The sequence below is a fragment of the Bison bison genome, unplaced genomic scaffold, assembly GCF_000754665.1.
Source record: "Bison bison bison isolate TAMUID 2011002044 unplaced genomic scaffold, Bison_UMD1.0 scf7180017864495, whole genome shotgun sequence".
NCBI lineage: Eukaryota > Metazoa > Chordata > Mammalia > Artiodactyla > Bovidae > Bison > Bison bison.
The window spans coordinates 6,374,973-6,388,682 of record NW_011495054.1 but is presented as its reverse complement, the minus strand read 5'-3'; the positions used below and the strand labels follow the sequence as shown (position 1 = coordinate 6,388,682).

Here is a 13,710-nt window from a genome sequence, read left to right as displayed (position 1 = left end):
AGGGACCACGGGGTCCAAGTCCCTCCGTCCCAGCTCAGGCAAGGTGGACCCCGGGCGGGGTGGGGGTGGGTGAGCCACGGTCCCAGGTGGTACCTGGTTCACTGAGGGCAAAGCAGCCAATTTTGTCACCACTAGTGAAGGGAGCAACCCACCGCTGCTTCTGCTCCTTGGTGCCGAACTTCAGGATGGGCCCTAAGAAGAGGGACTGGGGGGACCGTGGGGGGAGGTCATCGCAGGCCCCAGCACACCCGCATGCCCACCCCCAGGCCTCCTCTCTCCAGAGGCCCCATGCAAAGGACCAGGCCTAGCGGCGGTCAGGGGCGGGGAGCCAAGGGAGGGCTGTGCCTGGATGCGGGGCCGTCTGGAGCCCCCTCCCCCTCTGCCTGTGTGTCCGAGGCCCAGGCGGGAGGCTCACATTGTTGACACTCATGATGACTCCCGTGGAGGCGCAGCCCCGGCTGATCTCCTCCATGGCGATGGAGTAGGCCAGGTAATCAAGGCCGGCTCCGCTGAGCTCCTCGGGCACATTCATGGCCATAAGCCCCAGCTCGCCCATCTTCTTCACCTGGCCCCAGGAAAGGATGTCACGGCAAAGGCAGCCCCCCGGGGGAGGGGGGTGGGGGTGGGGCCACAGGGCCCACCCTCTCCAACCCCAACCCACCTGCCCCCAGGCTGGTGCCCACAGAAACTCAGGTCGTGTGACCCTAACACCCACCCCGGAACCCCCAAGGCCGGATCTGTATGACAGCCCTGTTGTCTCAGGCAGTCCTGCCCCTGTACTCTGCCCTCACTCATCTCTGTGTCTACAGCCACGACCAGTGAGCATGCAGAAGGCACAAGGCTTCAGGGGCCTCCGAGGTGAAGGAGCAGGGCAGCACAGTGCCACACAGACCTTCTTCAGCCCCTAACGCTCACCGCACAGCCTGTCCTCCCCACCACAGGGCCTTTGCACATGCTGTTCCTGTCAGTGATGCCCTGTATCAACTGCTGTAGTCTAGTGCCAGTGAAAGATTCGATAAAGGGGAAGAGCCTGGAATGTTTGACTTGGAATCCAGGAGTGGCTGGGGTTAATTATCAAATGCCTTTGACATGCTCAGCGCTGGAAAGTGCTTCATGTGTATTCTTGGTCCAGTCTCTCCGAAGCTTGAAGCTTTGCTGAGTCAACCTCATGTCACAGGTGAGGAAGCTGGAGCTCAGGGAGGTGGAGCGCTTTGCACAGGGTGGACCTTGTAAATGGTGGGGCTGAGATTGAAACCTACCACTGACTCCAGGACTACAACCAGCTCAGTCTGCACAAGGTGAGTGATCCATGCACGGCATTTAAAAGAGAAAGTCTTATTGACCGCTAGTTGATCTACAATGTTGTGTGAATTTTCTGCTGTATAGCAAAGTAACTCTGCTATACGGATTCTTTTTCATATTCTTTTCCATATGGTTTACCACAGGATCCTGAATATAGTTCCATGTGCTGTACAGAGGGCCTTGCTGTTTATCCATCCTATATACAATAGTTTGCACCTGCTAATCCAAAACTCCCAATTTGTCCCTCCCTCACCCCCTTCTCCTTGGCAACTACATGTCTGTTCTCCCTGTCTGTGAGTCTGTTTCTGTCCTGTATTAATAGATAGGTTCCGTTTGTGTTGTATTTTACATAACACATGTAAGTGATATCTTGTGGTATTTGTCTTTCTCTTTGACTTACTTCACTTAGTATGATAACCTCTAGGGCCACCACACTACTGCAAATGACATTATTTCATCCTTGTTTATGGCTGAGTAATATTCCACCATATGTATGTGCCACGTGTTCTTTACCCGTTCATCTGTCCATGGACAGGTTGTCTGCATGTCTTGGCTATTGTGGATAGTACTGCTATGAACACAGGGGTCCATGTATCTTTTCAAATTATAGCTTTGTCTGGATATATGCCCAGTACTGGGACTGCTGGACCATACGGCAACTCTACTTTCAGTTTTCTGAGGAGCCTCCCACTGTTATCCACTGCACCAATTTACATTCCCACCAACAGCATAGGAAGGTTCCCTTTTCTCCACACCCTCTCCAGCATTTATTATTCGGAGACTTTTGAATGGTGGCCATTCTGACCAGTGTGAGGTGGTACCTCTGTAGTTTCCATTTGCATTTCTCTAAGAATTAAGAGTGGCATTTCTTATCATTAAGTGACTGAGACGTTCTTGACTCGACAGTGATGTCTGGGAAGAGGGGCATCGGTGAATTTGCTGAACTTTCACAATGATTTGTGTCTCTCTATGAAACTGGGTGTTTGATTCCACCTTGAGTTGTTCCCATGTGAGACAATTTGCAAGACTCTACGCTTGGGGTGGGCCTGACCCACCTCAGGGTCTCCCCTGTAATACAAGGGAGGAGATGGCCCGTGCGGAGGCAGAATGTCAGCCTCACAGGGACAAGCACACCCTAACCCCCAGGTTCAAAGAGACTGAGTATGTTCAAAGAGACTCTGCCGAGGAGATTAAGCAAAGGACCCTGAGGTGAGGAGGGGCTTCCCTGGATTATCCAGGGAGGCCAGTGTCCTCACAGGGTCCTTGTAAGGGAAAGAGGAGAAACCGGAAAAGGCCAGGCAGTGATTCTCCCTGGGGCCTGCCCAAAGGCCTGTCCACACCTTCATCAGAGCCCAGAGAGACCAGCTTTGGATCTCCGCCTCCAGGAACGGTCAGGCGCTAAGTGTGCACTGTTCTACGCCTGGAGAAGGCAATGGCACCCCACTCCAGTACTTTTGCATGGAAAATCCCATGGACGGAGCCTGGTGGGCTACAGTCCATGGGGTCGCTAAGAGTGGGACACAACTGAGCGACTTCACTTTCACTTTTCACTTTCATGCATTGGAGAAGGAAATGGCAACCCATTCCAGTGCTCTTGCCTGGAGAATCCCAGGGACGGGGGAGCCTGGTGGGCTGCCATCTATGGGGTCGCACAGAGTCGGACACGACTGAAGCGACTTAGCAGCAGCAGCAGCTCTACGCCACTGCTTCTGGGGCCTGGTGCTGCAGCAGCAACAGGAAGCTAGTACACAGTGAGGAATGGGATTCAGGGCCACCAGGGACGTGGCATTTCGAGAGTCACTAAAAAAAAAAAGAATTCTGTGGTCACCACACACCTGGGGGCAGCAGGGGGTGACACTGCTCAGGAAGCCGGCGGGGATCGAGGAGTGGGTGAGGGTGGGAGGATCTGAGAGTCAATTTCTAGGTAAGTTGATAAGTCAGGGGTCCCCGAGGAGGAGAGAGGGGTCTGGAGTTCTCAAGGAGGAGAAAGGGACACATTTTTTTTCCCCTATATTCCTTAGTCTTAGTCACATACGATGTTTTTTTCTTTAAGCCCAGAGCTGATAAAACAACTCAGCTTCAACTCTGTACTAAGGATTTTATATATAAAACAACAATGTATCCTGCTTGAGGATGTTTCTCTTGTCCGTGATCCTGTTCTCTTGAACATGATGTTTCTCAGCCCTGTCTGACTTTGCGAACCCATGGACTGCAACATAGACTATATTATAGACTATATTCCATGGACTATCCAGTCCATGGGACTCTCCAGGCCAGAACACTGGAGTGGGTAGGCTTTCCCTTCTCCAGGGGATCTTCCCAACCCAGGGATCAAACCCAGCAGATTCTTTACCAGCTGAGCCACCAGGGAAACCCAAGAATACTGGAGTGGGTAGCCTATTCCTTCTCCAGTGGATCTTCCCAACCCAGGAATCAAACCAGGGTCTCCGGCAATGCAGGTGGATTCTTTACTAACAGAGCTATGAGGGAAGCCCAAGGATTACATGTATAACAACAATATATCCTGCTTGAGGACATGTTTCTCTTTCTTGAGAACCTTCTGACTAATCCTGTTATCTTAAAATGTATATTATGGGAGGGGCATCTAGTAAAATCTTTCTATTGTTAATTCTAATTCTGTCATCTTAAAATGTAAATTGTGGGAGTGGGTCTAGTAAGATCTTTACAACCTTGAGACATTCTTATGATTTATTGTAATAACCAATTAAAAAAGTATATAGCTCCCTTGCTAAGACTAGCATTCTCCGCCCCCTTCTGATGTCTGTGTCAGAAGCTTCCTCTGTCCCTTTTCACAAAAAGAGCTCTGAGTGGTCAAGCCTGGTCTCTGGTCCCGAAGCTAAATCTTCTTGGGAGGTCACTGAATCTGACATGGTTCACTGTAAGCTATCAGATCAAGGAGTGGGCGAAGGTGGGAAGTAGAGTGCAGTTGAGGCGCTGTCTGTCTCTGAGCACGACCTGGGGACTTAGAGCCCAGAGCCAGCCCCAGGGTGGCCTCAGAACAGAGCCCCTTTCGAGCCCACACTTAGGGCCTCTGGCAAACCTATTCCAGAGTGAGGTGGTGGTTTATTGGGGAGGCCTGTGCTGGCTTACCAGCTAGGGCTGCATTCTACCAGGAGCCAGAAATACGCAGGGTCCCCAAGATTCATGCTCAGGCCCAGACAGGAACCCCACTGGAGGGCTTTCTCTGGCCATTGAGCAAAAGAAACTAAAGTAGAAAAAAAAAAAAGCCCCATTTGTCTCACCCTACATGCACCATCCAGCTTCTCTAGGCATTAAGACACACAGCCCCCTCTTTAGTCTCTCTCTCTCTCTGGTCCATGACCGTGGGATAAATGACACATCAGCCCATCACACCAAGAAGACTCCATTTCACCCCAGGAGACAGAAGGGGAACCGAAATTCCCAGGTGGAGTACAGGCAGGACAAGGATGACCCCGCGTTCCTGGGACGGGTGGGGCCTCTTGCGCAAATGGTGACGCTCCTGGGAGACACCCAGAGTCCGATGAGAAAGCCAGGGCCCCTGGCTCTCTGCCCCTCACCCCACCCTCTAGTGCTCTCTGTACCAGAAGAGAAAGCTGCCAGAGTCCACAATGACTGCACCCAAGTGGCGGCCTCACCAGCATGCTATTTTCCCCCCAACCTTTTTCACTCTCAAGTGTATCTGGAGATTTCTGGCAATACGCCATGGCCAGCTGCAGGAACATTCCAGGGAAAATGTGGAGACAGAAAGGCAGTGGAGAGAAGAGGGCATGATCAAGAAGAAGAAGAAGGTGAAGACAAAATAAAAAGCAGTACACACATACAAAGACCGTGTGTCCGGCTGTAGAAATCATTTCTGATCACGGCATGTTTAATGGTAACTGGCTAACAGCAGCCAGCCTCCCTAATATTTTTGCCAATATTTTTGCCAATTTTGAGCGATCTCAAGGAGAACCTCTCAGAGACACCACCCACAGTGGTTACTCTCCATGCCTGTGTCTGTGAACCAGGAGTGTGGACCTGCAACCCTGACCGGGCCAAGCCTAGTGGTCTCCAAACCCGCAAGAGAGGGACTTCCCTGGCGGTCTAGTGGTTAAGACTCCCCGTTTTCAAGGCAGGGGCTTCGGATTCAATTCCTGGTTGGGGAATTAAGGGTTCCCATGTGCTGCGTACATTCTCAGTTACTAAGTTGTATCCAACTCTTTTGCGACCCCATAGACTGTAGCCCACCAGGCTCCTCTGTGCATGGGATTTTCTTGGCAAGAAGACTGGAGTGGGTTGCCATTTCCTCCTCCGGGGGATCTTCCCAACCCAGGGATCGAACCCACGACTCCTGCATTGCAGGCGGGTTCTTTACCACTGAGTCACCTGGGAAGGCCCCACTTGCGCGGCCAAAAGTAAATAAATAAATATTTTAAATGCATGAAGTTTATTAAAAAAAAAAAAAAAACTCCCAAAGAACATGTGAGAAAGAGAAAGACCCCTTTCCTAGCAGAGCAAGCCTTCAGCACCTGCTGCCTTCATATGTGGGACCTGTTTTAGAGGGTGCTTCATATAGAAAGCAGTGCTTTTAAGTCACTTCTAAAGCTCACATTTCTAAAAAGTCACATTTGTCCTGAGTTTGCCGATGCTCATCAGAGTCCAAACTAACTCCCTTTAGAGAATCACACCTCCTTACTTGTTGAAGATCTGCTGCTTTATTCATGAGAAGGGGCCACGGGAAGCCACCCAGCTTCTACTCTGTGCCGGTGTGTGCCGAGTGCTGGGACAGTAAGAAATTCAGGATGACTTGACCAAAAAGTTCAAGTCCATAAATTCAGCAAACGTCTGCTGAATGCCAAGCACTTACTTGGCAAGGAGGTGTTTCGCTGGGCCAGGAGGCAGGTGTTTGAACAAGCCTGGCCTTCAGGAAGGCAACCTTAGAAAATAACTGGGACACGGGACACACACAATAGCGTGATAAGCACACCCAGAGAGCCAGGGATTATGAACACAGTGACAAATTCTTGGTGGGAGAGGTGAAAGGTGATGCTATTCAGGGGACGCCACCAGGGTGGCGTTAACAAGAGTCTGTGCATATGAATAAGAGGGAAAATGGAGTATGGTTCAAGAGGCTTCTATGTGGTAAACGATCATCTGAGATTAGGGCAAGAGGAGGAAAAGCAGATTTTGCACCCAATAAACTTACTCAATTCTTCTCCCCTTGACTCTTCCTCAGAAAACCCACTTTTCCTGGGAGAAAAAATTCTTCAGGAAAAAAACATTAGAAAACACTCACTAAGTATCTCCTGCAGGTTGGACAGAATCTACATCTGGCTCCTCCGATCCTAGCTGTCTGGCTTTACTGACTGAGAAATGTAATTCCTGGCTTCTGTTTCCTCATCCGGAAACTGGAGATCAGTGAAGAAACTGCCTGAGTGTTTTGTTGATGATTTAAGGGTAAGTACATGAAAATCACCAATTTAATGGACATGAATTTGAGCAAACTCCAGGAGGTAGTGGAGGACACAGGAGCCTGGCGGGCTACAGTCTGTGGGGTCGCAAAGAGTCAGACACGACTGAGCAACTGGACAGCAACCTGGAATATGGTAACCCCCAAATAAGAGTTACTCCTGTTATTATTACTACCGTCATTTTAAAACACGACTGGTATTATTTTAAATTTTGCAACCTGTCCTATTACCCCTGTGTCTACCGTTTTGACCCTTCTGCTTGTTTAAGTCCTGGATTTCCTTCTGTAACTATAGCTGAGCACCACCCATAGTAACAGAGACAGTGAGAAAAACAATGAGCCAATACGCTTCGATCCTCAGCGAAGGGACTCCCTGGGCAACCGCTGCATCCCATCAGTGACCAAAATGAGAGCGTCCAATTCATGCGAGGCAGTGGCAAGATCAGAGATCAGAAGATTTACCGCTCTCTCTCCCCAAGCCCTAGAACCTCAGGCAAATCTTACAACTGTTCCTTTATCCTCTGCTGTTCAGTCACTAAGCCTGCAGCACGCCAGACTTCCCTGTCCTTCACCATTTCCTAGGGCTTGCTCAAACTCATGTCCATTCAGTCAGTGATGCTATCCAAACATATCCTCTGTTGTCCCCTTCTCATCCTGCCCTCAATCTTTCCCAGCATCAGGGTCTTTTCCAATGAGTCAGCTCTTCGCATTGGGTGGCCAAAGCATTGGAGTTTCAGCTTCAGTGAATATTCAGGGTTGATTTCCTTTAGGATTGACTGGTTTGATCTCGCAGTCCAAGGCACTCTCAAGAGTCTTCTCCAGCACAACACTTCAAAAGCATCAATTCTTTGGCAATCAGCCTTCTTTATGGTCTAACCCTCACATCTATACATGACTACTGGAAAAACCATAGCTTATATAAGGACTATACAGACCTTTGTAGGCAAAGTGATATCTCTGCTTCTTAATACGCTGTCTAGGCTTATCATAGCTTTTCTTCCAAGGAACAAGCATCTTTTAATTTCATGGGTGCAGTCACCATCCACAGTGATTTTGGAGCCCAGGAAAAGAAAGTTTGTCACTGTTTCCATTGTTTCCCCATCTGTTTGCCATGACATGATGGGACTGGATGTCATGATCTTAGTTTTCTGAATGTTGAATTTTAAGCCAACTTTTTCACTCTTCTCTTTCACCTTCATCAAGCGGCTCTTTAGTTCCTCTTCGCCTTCTGCCATAAGGGGGTATCATCTGCATATCTGAGGTTACTGATATTTCTCCCAGTAATCTTGAATCCAGCTTATGATTCATCCAGCCCAGCGTTTCTCATGATGTACTCTGCATATAAGTTAAATAAGCAGGGTAACAATATACAGCCTTGATGTACTCCTTTTCCTATTTGGAACCAGTCTGTTGTTCCATGTCCAGTTCTAACTGTTGCTTCTTGACCTCTTTACAGATTTCTCAGGAGGCAAGTCAGGTGGTCTGGATTTCCCATCTCTTGAAGAATTTTCCACAGTTTGTTGTGATCCACACAAAGGCTTTAGCATGGTCAATGAAGCAGAAGTAGATGTTTTTCTGGAACTCTTGTGCTTTTTCAATGATCCAGCGGATGTTGGCAATTTGATCTCTGCCTTTTCTAAATCCAGCTTGCATATTTGGAAGTTCTCAGTTCATGTACTGTTGAAGCCTAGCTTGAAGGGTTTTGAGCATTATCTTGCTCACAAGTGAAATGAGTGCAATTGTGTGGTAGTTTGGACATTCTTTGGCATTGCCCCTCTTTGGGATTGGAATGAAAACTGACCTTTTCCAGTCCTGTGGCCACTGCTGAGTTTTGCAAATTTGCTGGCATATCGAATGTAGCACTTTCACAGCATCATCTTTTAGGATCTGAAATGGCTCAGCTAGAATTCTGTCACCTCCACTAGCTTTGCTGGTAGTAATGCTTCCTAAGGCCCATCTGACTTTGCACTCCAGGACTTCTGGTTCTGGGTGAGTGACCATACCATAGTGGCTATCCAGGTCATTAAGACCTTTTTTGTACAGTTCTTTTTCAGGCATGACCTAAATCAAATCCCTTATGATTATACAGTGGAACTGAGAAACAGATTTAAGGGACTAGATCTGATAGACAGAGTGCCTGATGAACTATGGACAGAGGTTCATGACATTGTACAGGAGACAGGGATCAAGACCATCCCCATGGAAAAGAAATGCAAAAAAGCAAAATGGCTGTCTGAGGAGGCCTTACAAATTGCTGTGAAAAGAAGAGAAGCGAAAAGCAAAGGAGAAAAGGAAAGATATAAGCATCTGAATGCAGAGTTCCAAAGAATAGCAAGGAGAGATAAGAAAACCTTCCTCAGTGATCAATGCAAAGAAATAGAGGAAAACAACAGAATGGGAAAGACTAGAAATCTCTTCAAGAAAATTAGCGATACCAAGGGAACATTTCATGCAAAGATGGGCTTGATAAAGGACAGAAATGGTATGGACCTAACAGCAGCAGAAGATATTAAGAAGAGGTGGCAAGAATACACAGAAGAACTGTACAAAAAAGATCTTCACGAGCCAGATAATCACAATGGTGTGATCACTCACCTAGAGCCAGATATCCTGGAATGTGAAGTCAAGTGGGCCTTAGAAAGCATCACTACCAACAAAGCTAGTGGAGGTGATAGAATTCCAGTTGAGCTCTTTCAAATCCTGTTTGAAAGATGATGCTGTGAAAGTGTTGCACTCAATATGCCAACAAATTTGGAAAACTCAGCGGTGGCCACAGGACTGGAAAAGGTCAGTTTTCATTCCAATCCCAAAGAAAGGCAATGCCAAAGAATGCTCAAACTACCACATAATTGCACTCATCTCACACGCTATTAATGCTCAAAATTCTCCAAGCCAGGCTTCAGCAATACATGAACCGTGAACTTTCAGATGTTCAAGCTGGTTTTAGAAAAGGCAGAGAAACCAGAGATCAAATTGCCAACACCCACTGGATCAACAAAAAAGCAAGAGAGTTCCAGAAAAACATCTATTTCTGCTTTATTGACTATGCCAAAGCCTTTCACTGTGTGGATCACAATAAACTGTGGAAAATTCTTCAAGAGATGGGAATACCAGACCACCTGACCTGCCTCTTGAGAAACCTATATGCAAGTCAGGAAGCAACAGTTAGAACTGGACATGGAACAACAGACTGGTTCCAAATAGGAAAAGGAGTACATCAAGGCTGTATGTTGTCACCCTGCTTATTTAACTTATATGCAGAGTATGTCATGAGAAATGCTGGGCTAGAAGAAGCACAAGCTGGAATCAAGACTGCCGGGAAAAATACCAATAACCTCAGATATGCAGATGACACCACCCTTATGGCAGAAAGTGAAGAGGAACTAAAAAGCCTCTTGATGAAAGTGAAAGAAGAGAGTGAAAAAGTTGGCTTAAAGCTCAACATTCATGGCAGAAGATCATGGCATCTGTTTCCATCACTTCATGGGAAATAGATGGGGAAACAGTGGAAACAGTATCAGACTTTATTTTTTGGGGCTCCAAAATTATTGCAGATGGTGATTGCAGCCATGAAATTAAAAGACGCTTACTCCTTGGAAGAAAAGTTATGACCAACCTAGATAGTATATTGAAAAGCAGAGATATTACTTTGCCAACAAAGGTCCGTCTAGTCAAGGCTATAGTTTTTCTAGTGGTCATGTATGGATGTGAGAGTTGGACTGTGAAGAAAGCTGAGCGCTGAAGAATTGATGCTTTTGAACTGCGGTGTTGGAGAAGACTCTTGAGAGTCCCTTGGACTGCAAGAAGATCCAACCAGTGCATCCTAAAGGAGATCAGCCCTGGGTGTTCATTGGAAGCACTGATGCTGAAGCTGAAACTCCAATACTTTGGCCACCTCATGAGAAGAGCTGACTCCTTGGAAAAGACTCTGATGCTGGGAGGGATTGGGGGCAGGAGGAGAAGGGGACGACAGAGGATGAGATGGCTGGATGGCATCACTGACTCAATGGATATGAGTTTGGGTAGACTCTGGGAGTTGGTGATAGACAGGGAGGCCTGGCGTGCTGCGATTCATGGGGTCGCAAAGAGTTGGTCACGACTGAGTGACTGAACTGAACTGAACACTTGGGAGTATGAATTCTAGCCCCACAAGCTGGTAAGCCTTGGAAAATCACGTCCCCTCTCTGTGCTTCAACTTTCTCAACTGTAATAAAAATAATAATAGTATTAATAGCTTCTGTTTTTCACATGCACCATGGACTTAACATACACAATCGCCTACAATCCTTACAACCATTCCAGGAAGCCAAATGGAGATTAGACCTGCAGCTGGGGATGCCTTTAGTACTAAATGCGATAAAGACAACTTCAAGGCTTACCACATAAAAGTTGCCCAACTCATTTTGGTGCTCAGAATGCCACCCACCTACTACTTTGAGCTCTTTAGATGTTATATCCACAGTCCAGGCACAGTGCCTGTGAACACAGTGCACTGTGAGCACACAGCATGCACTAAGATGGGAAAACTGGCCCCAAGGCTGAAGAAGCATGTTAACAGCAACCACAGGTTCTGAATTCCCCAGACGGGCAGCCAGGGTGTGAAGGCCTGACAGAACCGCTTTATCACAAGTCATCTCAACAGCATCTACTAAGTGTTTGCAATCGTGTGCCAGACAGCTGGTTAAGTCCCACGGGAGGGTACAGCAGAAGCACTTGTCCTCACAGGAATGATACAGTGACACAGGGTGGACAGGACCGACTGGGATCTCAGCGGCTGGCAGAAGACAGATGTGGGTTGGAACCTTAGCTCTGTAACTCATTAGCTTCATGACCTTGTGCTCATTATTTAAGCCTCTCATCAATCTGAGTTTCATCAACTACACAACAGGATACGTAATAATGGCACCTTCATCTCATTGGACAGTTTTAAGAGACAGATAAGCCAGGCACTTCCCTAGTGGTCCAATGGTTAAGACTCCGAGCTGCCACCGAAGGGGGCATGAGTTCGATCACCGGTCAGGGAACTAAGATTCTGCATGACACATGGTGCAGCCAAAAAAAAGAAAAGAAAAGAAACAGGTGTGCTAACCCATCAGCACTTAGGTGAGTACCAAGCACATGTCAGCGTTTTATGTGTTAACTATTATTATCAACACAATGCCTGGTATACAGTAAGCATAGCAATCATCCACCATGACTACTGTTATTCCAGAAGTTATTATCCTGGCTACAGGCCTCATGCTGGACAGTGGAAACCTCCAGGGCATTTTCTGGCCCCCAGGACCACACACCCTGAGGGTTCCCTGACTGCAGTGTCACTGTCACCGGTTGTCACTGTCACCAGTTATCCTGGAGCAGAGGGCAGATTCCATCACTGGGTGCTGAGGTTGGAATTCTCACCTGAGCTGCTGGGAAGCGATGCTCCTTGTCCACCTGGGCTGCGATGGGAAAGAGCTCCTTCTCGGCAAAGTCGCGGCACGTCTGCCGCAGCATCTGGTGAGTCTCGGGCAGTTCAACAGACTGGTAGACGGTATGTAGGCGACGCCAGCCCCAAGGCCAGGGGGCTGCCAGAGAGAAAAGGAGTCAGTGGAAGAGGAATGCAAGAGGTCTCATGTAGTAATTAAAATAATAACAGTGATCCACTTACTGGGTGGGCTTCCCTGGTGACTCAGATGGTAAAGAAACTGCCTGCAACACAGGCGACCCAGGTTCAATCCCTGGGTTGGGAAGATCCCCTGGAGAAGGGAATGACTATCCACTCCAGTATTCTTGCCTAGAGAATTCCATGGACAGAGGAGCCTGGCAGGCTACAATCCATGGGGGTCACAGAGTTGGACACGACTGAATGATGAACACTTTTTCACTTATGAGTGGTTCTCCACACAAATGACTCGTGTCTCCCAGGGGGACATCTGGCAATGTCCAGAGACATTTTTGGTTGTCTCAACCGAAGGGTGGTAGGGAGTGGGTAGAGGCCAGGAAAACTGCTAAACATTGTACAGGACAGAACCCATGATAAAGAACTAGGGGCCCAAAATGTCATTAACACTGCTGTTGAGAATAGAACGGAATGTTCACCATGCTTGCTGAACATTGTACAACAGTCCTCCTCAGTGGCCAGTATAAGACCAGTGACGTGAGAGCACAATTCTGTGACCTCAGGCCAGGATCTTAACTTCACTGGTTTCTCTAAATGTGGAGGACAACAGTACTCTGCTCCTGGGCTAGAACCATGAAAACTAACTGTAGCACTTAGCACTTAACCCTAACCTTGCTGAGAGCAGCGACAGCTCTCAAAGAGGGCTCCCTTTGTTATTATTCAGGGTGAGTGGGTCTTGACCAGGCAAAGGAAGCCCTGGCCACAGGTGCCACTGCTGCCACAGGGTAGAGAAATTAGAAGATGGGAAAGAGGATACCAGTGAGCTCCTGTCATCTGCCAGGCACCTGTATTTTAATCCTTGTTTAACAACTCTATGACTTCTGGGAGACCTGGGTTTGAACCCTGGGTCGGGAAAATCCTCTGGAGAAGGAAATGGCAACCCACTCCAGTACTCTTGCCTGGAAAATCCCATGGACGGAGGAGCTTGGTTAAGCTACAGTGTGTGGGGTCGCAAAGAGTCGGACACGTCTGAGCGACTTCACCTTACCTTCACCTTACGTAACAACTCTGAGAACAGCAGTATACTGTGGTCGTTTCACACAAGGGCCCAAGGTCACAGATGTACAGTTTGGGTTCAACCCCAGACCTGGCACCCTAGGAATGGCGTACCTTGAACCTCCTCCGAAGGTGCAATAAGTTTCGGGGTGAGAGTGGTGGGGTGGTGCAGCGTGAGAAGCGGGCCGGAGCAGGGGCCGCGGCCACGCAGGCGCAAGGAGCAGCCTAACTGGGGCAAAGGCCGCCCGGCCGCCCGCCCTGCTGCAGGGGTGAACCCGCTGCCCGGACCCATGCCCACCCG

The 13,710-nt window shown here is 48.2% G+C and overlaps 1 protein-coding gene across 2 annotated transcripts in view; it reads right to left on the bottom strand.

The window, feature by feature from the left end:
• The window catches only part of ACADS (acyl-CoA dehydrogenase, C-2 to C-3 short chain), a 15,220-nt gene extending 2,874 nt beyond the window's left edge, over positions 1–12,346 (bottom strand). Inside the window, exons 1-3 of one of the 2 annotated variants that reach the window (XM_010828637.1) lie at positions 12,155–12,346; positions 416–565; positions 94–205 (exon numbers count right to left, since the gene is read on the bottom strand). In XM_010828637.1, coding sequence (XP_010826939.1) covers positions 94–205; positions 416–565; positions 12,155–12,247 — 355 coding nt within the window. In that variant the 5' untranslated portion in view covers positions 12,248–12,346. The remainder of the gene's footprint in view (positions 1–93; positions 206–415; positions 566–12,154) is intronic. The other variant, XM_010828636.1, reaches the window with a different exon arrangement.
• Positions 12,347–13,710: the final 1,364 nt, after the last annotated feature.